The sequence below is a fragment of the Pristiophorus japonicus genome, chromosome 1 (genome assembly GCF_044704955.1).
Source record: "Pristiophorus japonicus isolate sPriJap1 chromosome 1, sPriJap1.hap1, whole genome shotgun sequence".
Classification (NCBI taxonomy): Eukaryota; Metazoa; Chordata; class Chondrichthyes; family Pristiophoridae; genus Pristiophorus; species Pristiophorus japonicus.
In genome coordinates, this window is record NC_091977.1 from 106,036,022 (window position 1) to 106,054,783 (window position 18,762).

General features: G+C 47.3%; 1 protein-coding gene across 9 annotated transcripts in view; it reads left to right on the forward strand.

Moving 5' to 3' along the window:
- agtpbp1 (ATP/GTP binding carboxypeptidase 1) overlaps nt 1–18,762 on the forward strand; it is a 492,848-nt gene that overhangs the window by 30,984 nt on the left and 443,102 nt on the right. For 5 of the 9 annotated variants that reach the window (XM_070882142.1, XM_070882161.1, XM_070882168.1 and 2 more), the window contains one exon: nt 4,770–4,850. The exons of the other annotated variants lie outside the window; for them this stretch is intronic. In XM_070882142.1, the coding sequence (XP_070738243.1) occupies nt 4,781–4,850 (70 nt within the window). In that variant the 5' untranslated portion in view covers nt 4,770–4,780. The remainder of the gene's footprint in view (nt 1–4,769; nt 4,851–18,762) is intronic. 9 annotated transcript variants of the gene reach the window in all.

An 18,762-nucleotide genomic window follows, 5' to 3' on the forward strand; every position in this document is an offset into this window, starting at 1 on the left:
AACAAAAACAGGCTGATGTCTGGTGCAACTTCCATGTTCGAAAGCTGATCTATCTGTTCTGCAGAATGTCAGGCTATGTAAAACAAAATGCTGACTGGTGGTTAGTTTGGTCAGTGACAGGCCCCCGTCTTTCCATTGGGGTAGTGCCCGCTCACTTGCCTGAGCTCTGGTGCACTATATTGCCACTGCAAAACCTGCAATCACTGCGGATTGTTAATTATCAGTGATTGCATCCGCTTTAGGATTAAAAAAAATATTTATTTGATTAAAATTTCAACTAAATAAACTGTAACGAAAATCCTAGCCTAGTTAGACCATGTTTCACACCTGTCAAAATATTTGAACGTGCGCTTGCAGTTTTCACTGCGGTGAGCGTAATTGGGATTTTAAACCTCAGGGTATTGCAAGCTAGTGCAATATGTGCATTAAAATAAGGTAACGTCTTTAGATGATACCGAAGGAGAATAGGCTTGGTTGAATATACTTTCCCACTACTGCCAGTATTACGGTAGCCACTTACAGTATAAATTGAAGGGTACAGGTTTAACAGTTAAATGCCTGGATTCAAATTAGTATGAATGCCTCTGACCCATGTTAAAATCTTATAAATCAGAACATTGCATGTTTGCTGATAATATTGACTGCTGCACGATTGCATTTGTTGGAAAGGTTGGGAATTCCTACTTGCCAATCAGTTGTTTTTACACTGGGCATGTACTTAATGTACAATACCTGAGGGTACTGATTGTAAAATATTAAAGTAACTTCCATTCAAACCTATTTTGTAAACACATTTTTGAAAGATGAATATTAAAATTTGGCCTGTATGATTGGCATGGAATCTGCATGCAAAATACCAAGCAAAACAGGTAGTTTCCATCATCAGACTGCATAACCTATGAACTGAAAACTGCACCCTGGAATCACTCTGTGGATTGTTAATTATCATTACAAGTACATGCAAGAACATAAGAAATAGGAACAGGAGTAGAACATTCAGTCCCTCAAGCCTATTCAATAAGATCACGGCTGATCTGATCTTGGCCTCAACTCCACTTTCCTGCCTGTTCCCCATAACCCTTGACTCCCTTACAGTTCAAGAATCTGTCTATCTCAGCTTTGAATATTTCAATGACTCAGCTTCCACAGCTCTCTGGGTGAGAATCCCAAAGATTTACGACCCTCTGAGAGAAAAGATTCCTCATTATCTCCATCTTAAATGGGCGACCCCTTTTTCTGAAACTATGCTGCCGAATCTAGATTCCCCCACGAGACGAAACATCCTCTCAGCATCCACCCTGTCAAGCCCCCTCAGAATCTTATATGTTTCAATAAGATCACCTCTCATTCTTCTAAATTCCAATGAGTACAGGCCCACCCCACTCAACCTTTCCTCATAAGACAATCCCTTCATCCCAAGAATCAACCTAGTGAACCTTTCTCTGAACTTCCTCTAATGCAAGTATATCCCTTCTTAAATGAGGAGACCAAAACTGTATCCAGTACTCTAGATGTGGTCTCAACAACGCCCTGTACAGTTGTAGCAAGACTTCCCTACTTTTATACTCCATCTCCCTTGCAATAAAGGCCAGCATTCCATTTGTCTTCCTAATTACTTGCATACTAATTTTGTGTTTCATGTACAAGGACACCAAGATCCCTCTGTACAGGAGCATTCTGTAGATTCCAGTTAAATAATATTTTGTTTTTCTGTTCTTCACACCAGAGTGGATAACCTCATTTTCCCACATTATACTCCATCTGCCAAATTTTTGCCACTTACAACCTATCTGTATCCCTTTGTACACTCTTTTTTTTGCCTTCTCACAACTTGCTTTCCCACCTATCTTTGTATCGTCAGTACTTTTGGCTACAATACACTCGGTCCCTTCATCCAAATCATTAATATAGATTGTAAATAGTTGAGGCTTTAGCACTGATCCCTGTCGCACTCCACTTGTTACAGTTTACCAACCTGAAAATGACCTATTTATCACGACTCTTTTCTGTTAGTAAGCCAATCCTCTATCAATGCTAATATATTACCTCCAATACCATGAGCTCTTATAAGAACATAGGAAATAGGAGCAGGAGTAGGCCATTTGACCCCTCGAGCCTGCTCCACCATTCAATAAGATCATAGCTGATCTTATCTTGGCCTCAAATCCACTTTCCTGCCCGCTCCACATAATTTTTGATTCCCTTATAATTCAAATATCTGTCTATCGCCACCTTAAATTTATTCAATGACCCAACCTCCACAACTCTCTGAGGTAGAGAATTTCCAAAGATTCACGACCCTCTGAGAGAAGAAATTCCTCCTCATCCCTGTTCTAAATGGACGACCCCTTATTCTGAATGCCCCCCAGTTCTAGATTCCCCCACAAGTGGAAACATCCTCTCTGCATCTAGCCTGTCAAGCCTCCTCAGAACCTTATATTTCAATACGATCAAATCTCATTCTTCTAAACTCCAATGAGTATCGGCCCAACCTGCTCAACCTTTCTTCATAAGGCAATCCCTTCATTTCAGGAATCAAACGAGTGAGCCTTCGCTGAATTGCCTCCAATGCAAGCATATCCTTCATAAATAAGGAGACCAGAAATTGTACGCAGTACTCCAGCTGTAGTCTCACCAACTCCCTGTACAGTTGTAGCAAGACTCCCCTACTTTTATACTCCATCCTCCTTGCAATAAAGGCCAACATTCTATTTGCCTTCCTAATTACTTGCTGTACCTGCATGCTAACTTTTTGTGTTTCACGTACAAGGGCCCCAAGATCCCTCTGTACCATAGCATTTTGTAATCTCTCTTCATTTTAATAATAATTTGCTTTTTTGTTCTTCCTACCAAAGTGGATAACCTCACATTTTCCCACATTATACTCCATCGGCCAAATTTGTGCCCACTCACTCAGCCTATCTATATCCCTTTGCAGATTATTTGTGTCCTCCTCACATCTTGTTTTCCCAATTAAGAATCAAACTGAATTATTTGTAATAAACATAAAAATGAGTTCTCTTGTACTTACAAATCACTAGTTTTTGAAAATGGATGACTTTATATTTCAGGCTTTATATTTCAACCATTCAGGTTGCTAGGAGCTAATATTGAAGTAATAATTTTGTCCAGTAGAAGTGGGCCATTTTAGAGAAATGTTGGCTTTGTTGAAATCTGTTCATCCAAACAAAAGATATGATGAGCATAATGATTGGTAAGTTTCTGTTTATATGTTTATCTTAAAAATGGTATGCGGTTTCAGAAAAATGCAATTTATGGTGCAGCTTGGTGGCACATCAGGTTAGTGTAGCAGATGCTATTTCTCAGAGAGGCACGGTCTTGAGTCTATGGCAGCGATTCTCCATATGTGTATTTGCTATTTTGTTTTTCTGTGGGGTGGGAGGACAAGGAGAGGAGGTAAGACACAGAGCAGAGGCCGGGCACTTCCCCTGAGGGAAATGGGGAAAATAGTGACTAAAGTAGCCAGATACCCGGAAACATCATCCACATACCTTCTCGGCTCGTGCTGTTGAAGGGGAGAAGTAAAACAATGTTTTGTTTAAAGTGTGGGTGTGGTGGGGTGGAAGGAATGTAAATAATGTTTGACAACCTCCAAGGTTGGAGCATTCCAGAAAATAGACGTCTCCATATTGTTGGTACTAGTTTCCAGTGTGTGCTACCATATTTTCAATGTGTGTTTCCCCCTTTTTTGCAATGATTATTGTCTGTAAATGTGGATTTAAAACAATCACTGCTTACACATCAAAATCTTGGATCTACTGTATATGACCCTGGTAAAGCTTTGGTTTAGTCACACTTAATGTTTTGTTCTGACCATACTATAGCTTCTGGGATGTGCCAAACAACGTTACATTTTTCACAAGAATTTCCATTAGAAAGTACTCACTTTTAGACTAACTGACCATATCAGAAACTTTTGCCTGATGGATTTTAATTCTAATGTTTACATATTATTTAAAAACTTTCTGCTATTGAACAAAGATTAAATGTTATCAGTACACCTAATTCAGGAATCTTGATTATTCATTGCCAAACAGGTGCATTATGGGATACACAAGGGGCCGAGTTCTCTCTTCTTTCAGATCACAGGACAGGTTGAGAAAGCAGTTTAAAAAGCTTACGGGATCCTGGGTTCATCAATAGAGGTATAGAGTATAAAAGTGTGGAAATTATGATGAACCTCTATAAAAAGGTGGTTCAGCCTCAACTAGAATATTGTATCTAATTCTGGGCACCACACTTTAGGAAGGATATGAAGGCCTTGGAGAGGGTGCAGAAAAGATTTAGAGAATGATTCCAGGGATGAGGGACTCCAGTTATGTGGATAGACTAGAAAAGCTAGGGTTGCTCTCTTTAGAGCAGAGAAAACTGAGAAGAGATTTGATAGTGGTGTTCAAAATCATGAGGGGTCTGGCAGAGTAGATAAAGAGAAACTGTTCCCATTGGTAGAAGGGTCGAGAACCAGAGGACACAAATTTAAGAACCAAAGGCGACATGAGAAAAAACTTTTTTACGCAGCAAGTGGTTAAGATCTGGAATGCCTTGCCTGAAAGGATGGTGGAGACAAACTTAATCATGGCTTTCAAAAGGGATTTGGATAAGTACCTGAAGACTTTTTTGCAGGGATAAGGGGAAAGGGTGGGGTTGTGGGACTAGCTGAAGTGCTCTTGCAGAGAACCGGCACAGGCTTGATGGGCCGAAAGACCGCCTTCCGTGCTGTAACCATTCTATGATTCTTTCGCTTGCAGATGTGACGAAAATGCATAGCTGCTTAGAAATGGAACGTTTTTTGGAATTCAAGGGCACTGTTTGCAGACGTGCCACTTCAGGTAGTTCTTTTGCCTTCCCCTTAGGCAGACCACATCTCTGGAGACAGCTTCAGGAGAGATTGAGAATTCAGATTCTCTGGTTGCTACTTGCAAGATGCTATTACATTAACTGATCTGTCTAGAATACCTATTTGACATGCAATAGAGTACTGTGTTGGAACCCTGTAGTTTCACACCTAAATCCTCTTCAGCAATAATAGTTCATGGCTTGAGCATATGCTTTCCTGCAGGGAGATAGGATCACCTTAACACTCACTTTTGTACCTCTTAGTATTTGGTTCTGGAGCATCATTGGCAGAGAACTGGGAGCCATGTAGTCTGAGATTGTATGGGGAGATCTAAGAAATGGGAGGGCAAGAAAAAAAAACACACATCTCCCACCACCATGTCTCACCTGAAAAGATACATAACACCAGAAAATGAACCTGAAATTTGAGGACTATTTTCAGTCGGCTGTGATCAGTTTAGGATAACCACAATAACAACTTGTATTTATATAGCGCCTTTAACATAGTGAAACGTCCCAAGATGCTTCACAAGAGTATTATGAGATAAAAATTTGACACCAAGCCGCATAAGTAGAAATTAGTGCAGGCTTGGTCAAAGAGGTATGTTTTAAGGAGCGTCTTGAAGGAGGAGAGAGGTTTAGGCAGGGACTTCAAGAGTTTGGGGCCTAGGCAATAGAAGGCACTGCCACCAATGGTTGAGTGATTATAATCAGGGATGCTCAAGAGGGAAGAATTAGAGGACCGTAGATATCTTGGGGGGGGGGGGGGGGCTGTTGTGGGGCTGGAGGAGATACAGAGATAGGGAGAGGTGAGACCATGGAGGAATTTGAAAATAAGGATGAGAATTTTGAAATCGAGGCATTGTTTAACCGGAAGCCAATATAGGTCAGCGAGCACAGGGGTGATGGGTGAACGGGACTTGGTGCGAGTTAGGACACGGGCAGCCGAGTTTTGGATCACCTCTAGTTTACGTAGGGTAGAATGTGGGAGGCCAGCCAGGAGTGCATTGGAATAGTCAAATCTAGAGGTAGAAAGACATGGATGAAGGTTTCAACTGCGGATGAGCTGAGGCAAGGGCAGAGATGGGCGATGTTACGGAGGCGGAAATAAGCGGTCTTAGTTATACTGCGGATATGTGGTCAAAAGCTAATTTCAGGGTCAAATATGACACCAAGGTTGCGAACAGTCTGGTTAAACCTCAGACAGGAGATGGGAAGAGGGACGGAGTCAGTAGCTAGGGAACGGAGTTTGTGGTGGGGACCGAAAACAATTGCTTCGGTCTTCCCAATATTCAATTGGAGAACATTTCTGATCATCCAGAACTGGATGTCGGACAAGCAGTCTGACAATTTAGAGACCATGGAGGGGTCGAGAGAAGTGGTATTAAGGTAGAGCTGGGTGTCATCAGTGTACATGTGAAAACTGATGCTGTGTTTTCGGATGATGTCGTCAAGGGGCAACAAGTAGATGAGAAATAGGAGGGGGCCAAGGATAGATCCTTGGGGGACACCAAAGGTAATGATGCGGGGGCGGGAAGAGAAGCCGCTGCAGGTGATTTTCTGGCTACGATTAGATAGATAAGAATGGAATCGGGTGAGTGCAGTGCCACCCAGCTGGACGACGGTGGAGAGGCAATGGATAAGGATAGAGTGGTCAACCATGTCAAAGACTGCTGACAAGTCAAGAAAGACGAGGAGGAATAGTTTGCCTTTGTCACAGTCACAAAGGATGTCATTTGTGCCTTTGATGAGAGCTGTTTCAGTACTGTGGCAGGCGCAGAAACCGGATTGGAGGGATTCAAACCTGATTTGGGGGGGGTGCGACAACACGTTCAAGGACATTGGAGAGGATGGGGAGGTTGTTTGCAAGGACGAAGGGGTCAAGGGTTGTTTTTTTGAGGAGAGTGAGATAAGAACTGCCTTGTTTCTTAGACCACTGTCCAGGTGGCTGAATGCATGGGGCATATTTAGGAGGGTGCCACAACCACTGCAGCAATTGTTTGAAATGAAGAAGTGGAATTTATGGCATGTGTGCAAGGATCTTGAGTTGAAAGTTATATTACAGTTGGTCATTCTGAGGGATTGTTTCTATACATTTTGCTAATCCTCCACCATTAGAATTGTAGAAATGGCAGCATTGAAGGAAATCGTTTGTGCTGATGTGTCCAAATTAAAGCTATCTAGTCTGGCCCCTTTCCCTGTACTTTTTAATATGTCCCTCCTTGTGTTTATCTAACTATCCCATGAATGTTGCCAGTTGGTGACATGGAAATTAATGCGGTGCACAAGGTGAAGATTTGTGTCTGGATTTTCGGTTCGTTTGTGAGCGGGTTTTCGCCGCATTTTCACCCTCCGCGGCGAAAAATGGGGCACTCGGCTGTTTTTCGTCCAGTTGCGATCCTCGGCTCGGTGTTTGTGGCAGCGCTTAGAAGCACCGCCGGGGAGAGTTGCACCGGGTGTGTAACAGTTCGCCTTTAAAGGGGTTATCTCCCAAGGTGATGTAGCATCTTTATCTCAAAATTCTCCTTCCAGCAAGTGTGATATGCAATGGAAATGAGTAAACAAAGAGGGGATTGTTGTGTACAATCTCAAGCAATCCATACCATTTTGATAGGTTTCACCTGGGAACCAAATCTAACGTGTCGGCATTAAAACTGCTTGTTTATGTAAGTTTCTGTGGGCCCAAAATTCCACATGGACTTTTTTTGGCGGAGGTGTAGAGGTGCATCCGATTTTTTTTTTTTTAGTGGCCCGACTGCGCCAAAGAAAAAAGTTCCATGTTTCTCTGGCATAACCTTTCATTTTGAAGTGGCGCAGATTGTACTTAAGCTCTGGGTGGAACTTAAGGTCTGTGCTGAAAAACTGAGGTTGCCAGGGTAACGAAGGGCTGAGGCACAAATAAAGCTTTTCCCTTTTGTAAAATAGATCACGAAGTGAAATTTTGGACAACAGACTGAAATCTCAATATATGAAACCAGGAGCCAATGAACGATATGTAGAGAAATGTTGCACAGCATGCAAGTGTTCAAGAGCCGAAAGTTTCCCCCCGCTGCTGGTGCCGCTGCAATCCCAGGCCGAAAGCCCCACCCTCCTGCCAATACCATTGCAAACCCGGGCTTAAAGGCCCCCCCCCCCCCCCCCCCATGCCAGTGCTGCTGCAATCCCGGGCCAAAAGCCCTCCAAGTTCGGGAAGTAAAAAAATCGGATGCAAGTACTTTAGAATGGTGCAGAAAATTTGGTGAAACTTGCAGATTTTAGTCTGCTCCAAAAAAAACAGCGCGGGCCAAAAATCGGCGCAGAATGGTGGTGCAAATTCAGCCCAAAATGTAGCTTTAAGACAATGGGAAAATCCCAGCCTTGGCTATCGGCAAAGATCCACCCCCATCCCTCTCTTTTTCAAGAGAAAGGAGACCCAGCCTGTTTATCCTTTCCAGATGGGTATAACCTCGCAGTTCTGCTATCATCCTTGTAAATTTGTTTGACCCTCTCGTGACTCTGTATCCTTTATATAATATGGCGACCAGAACTGTACATCGTACTCTAAATGTGGTCGGACCAAGGTTTGATACAAGTTTAGCATAACTTCTCTACTTTTAAATTCTCTAGAAATAAACCCGAGTGCTTAGTTTGCTTTTTTTTTTATGGTCTTATTAACCAACGTCGCCACTTTTAGTGATTTGTGTATTTATACACCCAGCTCCCTTTTGCTCCTTACCCCATTTAGATTTTTATTTTCCGAATAATATGTGACCTCCTTATTTTTCTTACCAAAATGTAAAGCTCATACTTATTTACGTTGAAATTCATTTGCCAATTATATGCCCATTCCGCAAGTTTATTAATGTCATCTTGTAATTTGTTGCAGTCCTCCTCAGTATTGTCTATCCCTCCCTAATTTGGTGTTGTCCGTAAATTTAGAAATTGTGTTTTGATTTCAAAGTCTAAATCGTTAATAGAAATTGTGAACACCAATAATTCAATGAGGTTAGTCAAGCAAGACTTTCCCCTTTGAACGCAAGAACATAAGAAATAGGAGTGGGAGTAGGCCATGCACTCCGTCGAGCTTGCTGCGCCATTCAGTAAGATCATGGCTGGTCTTTGACCTCAACTCAGCTCTCCTGCCCAATCCCCATATCCCTTGTTTCCTTTTGAGTCCAAAAATCTATCTATTTCAGCCTTGAATATACTCAACTACTGAACATCCACAGCTGTCTAGGGTGGAGAATTTGAAAGATTCACAACCCTCTGAGTAAAGTTTCTCCTTATCTCAGTCCCAAATGGCCGACCCCTTCTCCTGAGATTATCCCCACAAGTTCTCAATTCACCAGCCAGGGGAAACATTCAGCTTCTACCCTGTCAAGGCCTCTTAGTATTTTATATGTTTCAGTGAGATCACCTCTCATTCTTCTGAACTCCATATTAATCAAGCTAAGTAGATTTGATTTAAGTATTTTTGGTTTCTGGATGTTTTTCTATTTTCTCCTTTTAGTAGAGATTCCATTATCTTTCCTACCACCGATGTTATGCTGATTGGTGATGGGTCCCTGGACATTTTCTATCTCCCTTCTTGCATATAGGTATAATGTTAGCTATCCGCCACTGCTTTGGCACTACACCTTTTTCTACCGAATTATTAAGTATGTGTAATAATACCTCTGCTATCTGTTCCCTAGATTATTTTAAAATGCATAGATGCAATCCGTTTGGACCTGGAGTTTTATCCTCTTTGAGTTTAAACTTAATAGAACAATGAATACCCATTGTTTGCCCTTAGTTCTGGAGTTGGGTTCAATTTGCAGCCCTTGGGGACATTGCCCCACCAAATCATTAATCACCAAGACACAGACACACACACGAACTGAAGCAACTGGTAACAGAAGGATAGAGTCAATTGGTTTGGGAATAACTAGCTTTAAAGTGGACTGTCACCTATGCCTTCATTGAAGGTGCATTTTTGTTTTTCTTGCAATGAAAGAGGAGTTATCTAATCACTCTGAACACTGTGGGTTCAAGTTTCAGTCTGCGTTGCTCCTATTTTTTTGGGAGCATCTTAAAAATTGCAATTCTCGGCATTTAGTTTGCTCCAGTTCTAGTGAGTTAGAATAGTTTCATTTTAGAACAGATTTTTTTTTTCAAAAGGGGGCATGTCCAGCCACTTACACCTGTTTTGCAAGATTAGGCAGCGAAAACTTACTCCAAACTAACTTAGAATGGAGTAAGTGTAGATTTTTGTATGCTCAGAAAAACCTTGCCTACACTTCTAAATCAGGCATAGGGAATGAGAGATAGGAGGGGGAGAAGGGGAGTTTACAAACATTAAGCACTTCACTTTTGCAAATAAAGAGCCATCATCAATAATAAATGATAACTAAATCAATAAATCAACCAATAAATCAATAAAAAAAAAATCAATCAATAAATAAAAACTTAAGTTTCTGCTCACTGATTGCAGCACCGGGAGCCCTCCAACAGCATGCTGGGATGGCCCCCCCCCCCCCCCCCCCAAAGTGTGTGTCTCGCTCTCTGTCAGTGTCTCTCTGTGTTTCTGACAGCGAGGGGGATGGGGGGGGGGAGAGGAGGAAGTTGGGAAGAAAGAAAGGGGGGGGGAGAAAGGAGATGGGGGGGGGGGGGGGGAAGAGAGGAGAGGAGAGGGGGGGAGAAAGAGGAGGGAGGAGGGGGGAGAAAGAGGAGGGAGTGGGGGGGGGGGAAGAGGAGGGAGTGGGGGGGGGGGGGGAAGAGGAGGGAGTGGGGGGGGGGAAAGAGGAGGGAGTGGGGGGGGGGAAAGAGGAGGGAGTGGGGGGGGGGAAGGAGGGAGTGGGTGGGGGGGGGAAGGAGGGAGTGGGTGGGGGGGGGGGAGAGAAGAGGGAGGGAGTGGGTGGGGGGGAGAGAAGAGGGGGTGGGGGGGGAGAGAAGAGGGAGTGGGTGGGGGGGGGGAGAAGAGGAGGGAGTGGGTGGGGGTGGGGGAGAAGAGGAGGGAGTGGGTGGGGGGGGAGAAGAGGAGGGAGTGGGTGGGGGGGGGGGAGAAGGAGGGAGGGAGTGGGTGGGGGGGGGGGAGAAGAGGAGGGAGTGTGGGTAGTGTGGGGGGGGGGGAAGAGGAGGGAGTGGGGGGGGGAAAGAGGAGGGAGTGGGGGGGGGGAAAGAGGAGGGAGTGGGGGGGAGAAGAGGAGGGAGTGTGGGGGGGGAGAAGAGGAGGGAGTGTGGGGGGGGGAGAAGAGGAGGGAGTGGGGGGGGGGGGAGAAGAGGAGGGAGTGGGGGGGGGGAGAAGAGGAGGGAGCGGGGGGGGAAGGAGGGAGGGAGTGGGTGGGGGGGGAAGGAGGGAGGGAGTGGGTGGGGGGGGGAAGGAGGGAGTGGGTGGGGGGGGGGAGGAGGGAGTGGGTGGGGGGGGGGGAAGGGAGGGAGTGGGGGGGGGGGAAGGAGGGAGTGGGTGGGGGGGGAAGGAGGGAGTGGGTGGGGGGGGGAAGGAGGGAGTGGGTGGGGGGGGAAGGAGGGAGTGAAGGAGGGAGTGGGTGGGGGGGGGAAGGAGGGAGTGGGTGGGAGGGGAGGAGGGAGTGGGTGGGGGGGAGAGGAGGGAGTGGGTGGGCGGGGAGAAGGAGGGAGTGTGTGGGGGGGGGGGAAAGAGGAGGGAGTGTGTGGGGGGCGGAGAGGAGGGAGTGTGTGTGGGGGGGGGTAAGAGGAGAGAGTGTGGGGGGGGGAGAGAAGAGAGTGTGGGGCGGGAGAGGAGAGAGAGAGAGAGAGGAGGGAGTGGGGAGGGGGAAGAGAGAGAGAGGAGGGAGTGGGTGGGGGGGTGCAGAGAGAGAGAGGAGGGAGTGGGTGGGGAGGGGAAGAGAGAGAGGAAGGAGTGGGTGGGGGGGGGAAGAGAGAGGAGGAGTGGGTGGGGGGGGGGAAGAGAGAGAGGAGGAAGTGGGTGGGGGGGGAGAGAGAGGAGGAAGTGGGTGGGGGGGGAGAGGGAGGGAGGGAGTGGGTGGGGGGGGGGAGAGAAGGGAGTGGGTGGGGGGGGGAGAGAAGAGAGTGGGTGGGGGGGGGGAGAGGAGGGAGTGGGTGGGGGGGGGAGAGGAGGGAGTGGGTGGGGGGGGGAGAGGAGGGAGTGGGTGGGGGGGGGTGAGGAGGGAGTGGGTGGGGGGGGGGAGAAGGAGGGAGTGGGTGGGGGGGGGGGGAGAGGAGGAGTGGGTGGGGGGGGGGGGAGAGGAGGGAGTGGGTGGGGGGGGGGAGAGGAGGGAGTGGGTGGGGGGGGAGAGGAGGGAGTGGGTGGGGGGGGGAGAGGAGGGAGTGGGGTGGGGGGGGGGAGAGGAGGGAGTGGGTGGGGGGGGGAGAGGAGGGAGTGGGTGGGGGGGGGGAGAGGAGGGAGTGGGTGGGGGGGGGAGAGGAGGGAGTGGGTGGGGGGGGGAGAGGAGGGAGTGGGTGGGGGGGGGAGAGGAGGGAGTGGGTGGGGGGGGGAGGAGGGAGTGGGTGGGGGGTGAGAGGAGGGAGGGAGTGGGTGGGGGGGTGAGAGGGGAGAGGAGGGAGTGGGTGGGGAGAGAGAGAGAGGAGGGAGTGGGTGGGGGGGAGGAGGAGGTAGTGGGGGGGAGTAGAGGTGGGAGGATGGAGAAGGGAAGAGGGGGGGAGAGGAGAGAGGATGGAGGAGGAGAGAGGATGGAGAAGGGAAGAGGGGGAGAGAGGAGGGAGGGAGGATGAAGAAGGGAAGAGGGGGGGGGTGAGAGGAGGGAGGATGGAGAAGGGAAGAAGGGGGGGAAGAGGGAGGATGGAGAAGAGAGAGGAGGGGTGGGTGGGGGGGGGGAGTGGGTGGGGGGGGAGGAGGGAGGGAGTGGGTGGGGGGGGGGAGGAGGGAGTGGGTGGGGGGGGGAGGAGGGAGGGAGTGGGTGGGGGGGGAGGAGGGAGAGAGAGGGTGGGGGGGAGGAGGGAGTGGGTGGGGGGGGAGGAGGGAGTGGGTGGGGGGGGAGGAGGGAGTGGGTGGGGGGGGAGGAGGGAGAGAGGGTGTGGGGGGGAGAGAGGGTGGGGGGGAGAGAGGGTGGGGGGGAGAGGAGAGAGGAGGGAGTGGGTGGGGAGGGGGAGAGAGAGGAGGGAGTGGGTGGGGAGGGGGAGAGAGAGAGGAGGGAGGGAGTGAGTGGGTGGGGGGGGGGAGGGAGAGGTGGTGGGGGGGGGGAGAGGTGGGAGGATGGAGAAGGGAAGAGGGGGGGGGGGAGAGGAGGGAGGATGGAGAAGGGAAGATGATGGAGAAGGGAAGATGATAGGGAGAGGAGGGGCAGGGGGGAGAGAGGAAGGGGAAAGAGATGGGGGGGTTGGGGAAAGAGGGGGGAGAGATGGGGGGTGGGGGATAGAGGGGAGGAGGGGCAGGGGGAGAGATGGGGGGGTGGGGGAAAGAGGAGAGGAGGCTGAACGGGCGACGCCGCCGACGCCTACGCCTGGCTGCGCCGAAGACTTCGGGCGGGGCCCGCCCCCAGCAAGATACCGGGCGGAGGGCCCCGCCGAGGATGTGGAGGGAGGGGGAACGGCTGAATGGGAGGGAGGGAGCGGGAGCTGAACGGGAGGGGGGTGGCGCGGGGGTAAGTGGGAGCTGAATGGGAGGGAGTGGGAGCTAAACGGGAGGGAGGGAGGCCTGAGTCCGATCTTTGCCCGGTGAGCCCATTCGGCCAGGGCTAGGGGCGGTGTGCTTCGGGCCCCTCCCACGCAGCCTCGGGCGCGAGGAGCTACTGCACATGCGCGCACACTCTAGCGCGCACGTGCAGATGTCCCAGCACTGTTTTCAGCGCTGGGACCTGGCTCCGCCTCCGACCCCTTGTGCTGCACCACACCGAGCACGAAGACGTCCTGAGGGGCTCGCAGAATCACGGTAAGTTTTCAGCGCCCAGTTTATTCAAGATAATCGGCACACCTGTTCTTACAGAGGGCGGAAACTTGGGCCCATTCTGTTCATTCATGTATTTTATGTAAAATAAATCAGTTTATTGGTTTGCAGTCTGGTCTCATCCCATTAGAGTGCTTTTCAGTCCACCTTCTGTAAGGACAGGTGAAAGCACATGGTGGCAAAGGTAGCACGGGTTCTATGTTAAGATCCCCAGGTCACACTATCATTTAAGTAAATATTGGGCAGCAAATGGTATACACTAGGTTAATGGGTGATGTGAGGTCTGCTTATGGGAGTGATCAGTGACACTAATATCTAGTGCAAAACCTGAAAATTTGTAACTGGCAATAGATCAGTAGTTTGAAGAAAAAGAGAGACCGGCAAATTCCAGGCCAATAGCTAGGAAGCCCCAGAGTGGGGAGACAGATGCGGTTACTAGTTGAGAAAATATTTAGAACAGCTGAATTACTGAGCTGTTTGAAGAGTTGCTTGAGCTTTAATGCTAGCTTGACAGTAGAAATTGAACCATTCTTGATGGTCTCCATAAAGTTGGTGAATTGAGCAGCGGCAGTTAAACTTAAATGGATTATGCTTAGTAAAAAAATTGAAAGTTGAATTATCAATGTTAGGAGAACAGTAGATGCAGCAGGTGATTTTTTTTTAGGAAGAAAAATTTTTTTTAGCCAAAGGTTTAATTCAAGTGATTCAAGGGAGCTTTGATAAGTGAGCAGTAGAGATGTTAGAATGAACTTCAGCACATTCACCTTTTTCAGATCCAAGTTGAAGTAGAAAGCACAGGAGGGAAATGGGAAGGGCAAGATTCGGAAAGTAATCGAACTTAAGTTTCATTGGGATACAAGGGATAAAGATTGGATGACTGATGTGGGAAATGGACAAAATTTAAATTTGAGGAAATGCTGTAAATGTTGCTGAAGTTCAGGTTAAAATAAGAGAAAGATATTGTAATTCCAATCCCTTGTATTTTAAAACAATTGTGATAGGATGCATTATGTTTGAGAGATGAAAGACTTTATTGTGATAGTGGATGAATAATTCATTAGATTGCTTTCAGTTTTAGTGACATGAGCATGTGCTTGTAAAGTACGGCAGTTAATCAATCACAAATGCAGTCATGCTCACTTGAAACAAATTATTTTTTCACTGCAATCTTAACACAATTGACTCCAGGAAACACATACCTGAACTAAGCAAGCAATTACAATCTATCTGTTGGGTCTATAGATTATATTAAACTAGATTGTTCTTTTGTGCTTGTGCCTGTAAGCGAGCCCTTGCTCTACTGAATATACACACATCAGTAATTGAAGAATATACACGATCAAATTATAAATTATGGATTATCCTCACTAAAACTGAGCTGTAGGAAGAAACACGACAGCAATCTGCACTGTTTTTCAGAAGTTGTAACCATGCTTTTTCCTCAGTTGCAAAAATAACAAAAGAAGTGACACTTGGTTAACTTTACTGATCATACTAAACCTGGAGTAGTGTCTGGGCTGTAACTCTTATTTATTGTGGCTCACTAAGCTCCATGAAATCGCCTCCACACAAGCTGCAGTATAACGATACAAGAAGAATTGATGGATGTGCTCTCCAAGCTGGAGTTTGGGGAGGGTATCCGCAATTGGATCCAACTGCTTTACACAGACATCAGTAGCACAGTTCTAATCAACGGGTGGGAAACTGAAAACTTTCCGATCAGGTCTGGAATCAGGCAAGGCTGTCCCCTCTCCTCTGTCTTGTTTGTGTGCTGTATCGAACCCTTTGCCGAGTCCATCAGGAAGGTTGCGAGCATTAGAGGGGTGACGATCCCAGGTAGCGGGGGCCCTCAGGTCAAGACCTCCCTGTACGTGGACGACGTCACCGTCTTTTGCTCGGATCCGCAGTCAGTCCGCAGATTGCTCACAATCTGTAACCAGTTTGAACTGGCCTCGGGAGCGAAGGTCAATCGCAGCAAAAGCGAGGCCATGTTCTTTGGCAACTGGGCCGACCGATCCTTTATTCCCTTCACCGTTAAGCCAGATTACCTGAAGGTGTTGGGAATATGGTTCGGAGCGGACGGGGCGTGCGCCAAAAACTGGGAAGAGCGTAGCGCCAAAGTGAAACAAAAACTGGGATGATGGAAGCTGCGCTCCCCCTCCATCGCAGGAAAGAACCTGGTCATCAGGAGTGAGGTGCTCTCGGGTGTTGTTGTAAGTGGCGCAGTTCTGGCCTATCTCACGCTCCGGTGCTGCGACAGTCACCCGGGCCGTCTTCCACTTTGGAGGTCCAAAATGGACCGTGTCCGCAGAGACACGATGTACAAATCTCTGGACAGTGGAGGAAAGGATGTTCCGAACGTGGCCCTCATCCTGATGGCCGCCTTTGTGTGCGGCTGCATCAAGCTGTGCGCAGACCCCCGGTACGCAAACACCAAGTGTCACTACGTGCTGAGGTTCTACCTGTCCCCAGTGTTGCGAAGGATGGGCCTGGTCACGCTGCCGCGAAACGCCCCCACCAGTTGCACCATGCCTGTTCACCTGTCCTTTGTGGAAAAGTTTTTCAGAAAAAACCCCTTTGACCACAAGGCCATAAAGCAGTGGTCGGCACGTAAGGTCCTGGAAGCCCTACGAAAGAAGGGGAGGGTGGACCCTCTCGGGTGGTTCCGCGAGCAGACTGTCGAACTCGTCTGGCAGAACATCTCATCGCCAGAGCTTTCACACAAGCACCAAGACTTAGCTTGGTTGGCGGTGAGGAGGGCCCTACCCATCAGATCCTTCATGCACAGCCGGGGTTTCAGAGACACGGCACTCTGCCCCCGAGTTGGCTGCGGTGCGGACGAGACAGTCATCCATCTCCTTTGGGATTGCCCCTTTGCAAGGCAGGTCTGGATGGAGATGCAGTGGTTTCTGTCAAGGTTCATCCCAAGCAGCTCCATAACACAGGACTCTGTGCTCTATGGGCTGTTCCCAGGGACACACACCGAGACGGCCCTCCAGCAGCAGATGAAGTCTATCCGCTCGGTGAAAGACGCACTTTGGTCTTGCCGAAACTTGCTGGTCTTCCAGAGCAAGGAGAAGTCCACGTCTGCGTGTTGCAGACTGGCGCAATCCAAGATCCAGGACTACGTGCTGAGGGACGCACTAAAAATTGGTGCAGTCGCCGCAAAGGCACGATGGGGAAGAGCCACAGTTTAAAGCCCATCCGTCACGATAAACCCAGGGGCTGGAATCAGTATAAAACTCTCCTCGGGCTATACTTGTAAACTTTTTGTATACATAAGAGCACCATTATCTGAAAAAACCTATGCAGTGCCATGTATAATGCAAGTTCTGTTTAGTAATGTATGTTGCAAAGAAATGTAACTGTACCCTCACCCATTCCGTGTACCGTATAGTGCCACTAGTAAAGCAATATGATGACTGTATTACAATGTATCCTGGATTGTACTGAAATGTACCTCGAAATGTAAAGCAAGCAAATCTATTGAACGGAACTGCCGTTAGCATCCAAATGTATTGTATGGAATTGCTGACCGCATCCAAATGTACTGAACTGCCTTCCAATGTATTGTGCAAATTTTTATATGAATAAAGTATATTTTGGAAAAAAAAAGATACGAGAAGAATTGATGAGTTGGAAACACACTGCCTGAGATATAACTCTGGTATCTTTGAAGTTGAAAACCAGGATGCAGGAAAACAAAATTGTCATGCGTAGTTGTATCAGGTTTAGCAAATTAACCCGGTAGTTTTCTGAACTCCCAAATGCGAGATCACAGCTCATTTACACGTGTTGCCTTATTCTGATTTGACTTCAGGATAAAGCAAGCAGTCTTTGCAATCAAAATATTTTGACAGGAATAATTATTTTGCAGTAGCAGTACCTCACTGACTTATAAGCCTAGATAATCAGTTGGTAGCATCCTTTTCTGAGTACAGTCATTTCACTAAATGTAAGTCATCTTTTGTAAACAAGACTGTGCCAGTGTCTCTGTTTGAAAAGTTCACTGCTTCCAATTGCCTGGAACAGCAGAATCTTCATACAGTTGCATTGTCTGGAATGGACAATATAATGGCCACATATAAATTTATGTTTATAAGATTGCAAGTGTATTTTTTCAGCTAATATTTGAAACATTTTGGCGCAGGAATCCTGGTGGTTTCTTCCTGTGGGCGTTCGACTAAAAATAGGAGAAAAGATGCTCACTTACCTTTTAGTCGAACGCTCACCAGAGATCCCAGTCCTGAGGCCTCCTCCTCTTGCGCAACGGAGCGCGTTCATGTTGGGATGTCCGTAGGAGTCACGTGGGCCTGGACACCCAATCATGGTAAAGTATTTTCTCATTCATAATAATAGGAGTTTTGGTTACTATGAATGAAAAACACCCCCGAACACTACATAAAACCTTAAACTACTTCACATAAATACATAATAGAAATTAAAGTTGATAGAAATGTTTTTGAAAAAAAAATATTTGCCGATTTAAAAAAAAATTAAATTACCTTCAGTGAGCAGGGTTTTTAGCATAAATATATATTTTTCAATTTTATTTTTATTTGTTTTTGATATGTTTTCAAACTCTTTCGCTGGCACAAGTAGGCAATGCGCCTGCTTTTACCAGGCACAAAAGTTTTAAGGACATTTATCTCCCAGTTTACTTGTTGAAAACAGACTAGTTCTTCACACAAAGTAACTGTAATCTATAGTCTTTTACCTGAACCACAAAGGACCATACCATTAACAATGACCCTATGCTAAATAAGAAAGAAAGACTTGCAATTATATAGCGCCTTTCACGACCACTGGATGTCTCAAAGCATTTTACAGCCAATGAAGTACTTTTGAAGTATGGTCACTGTGCGCAGCCAATATGCGCAGAGCAAACTCCCACAAACAGAATTGTGATAATCTGTTTTTGTTATGTTGATTGGGGGATAAATATTGGCCAGGATACCGGGGATAACTCCCTGCTCTTCTTTGAAATAATGACATGGGATCTTTCACATCCACCTGAGAGAGCAGACAGAGCCTCGGTTTAACGTCTCATCTGAAAGGCGGTA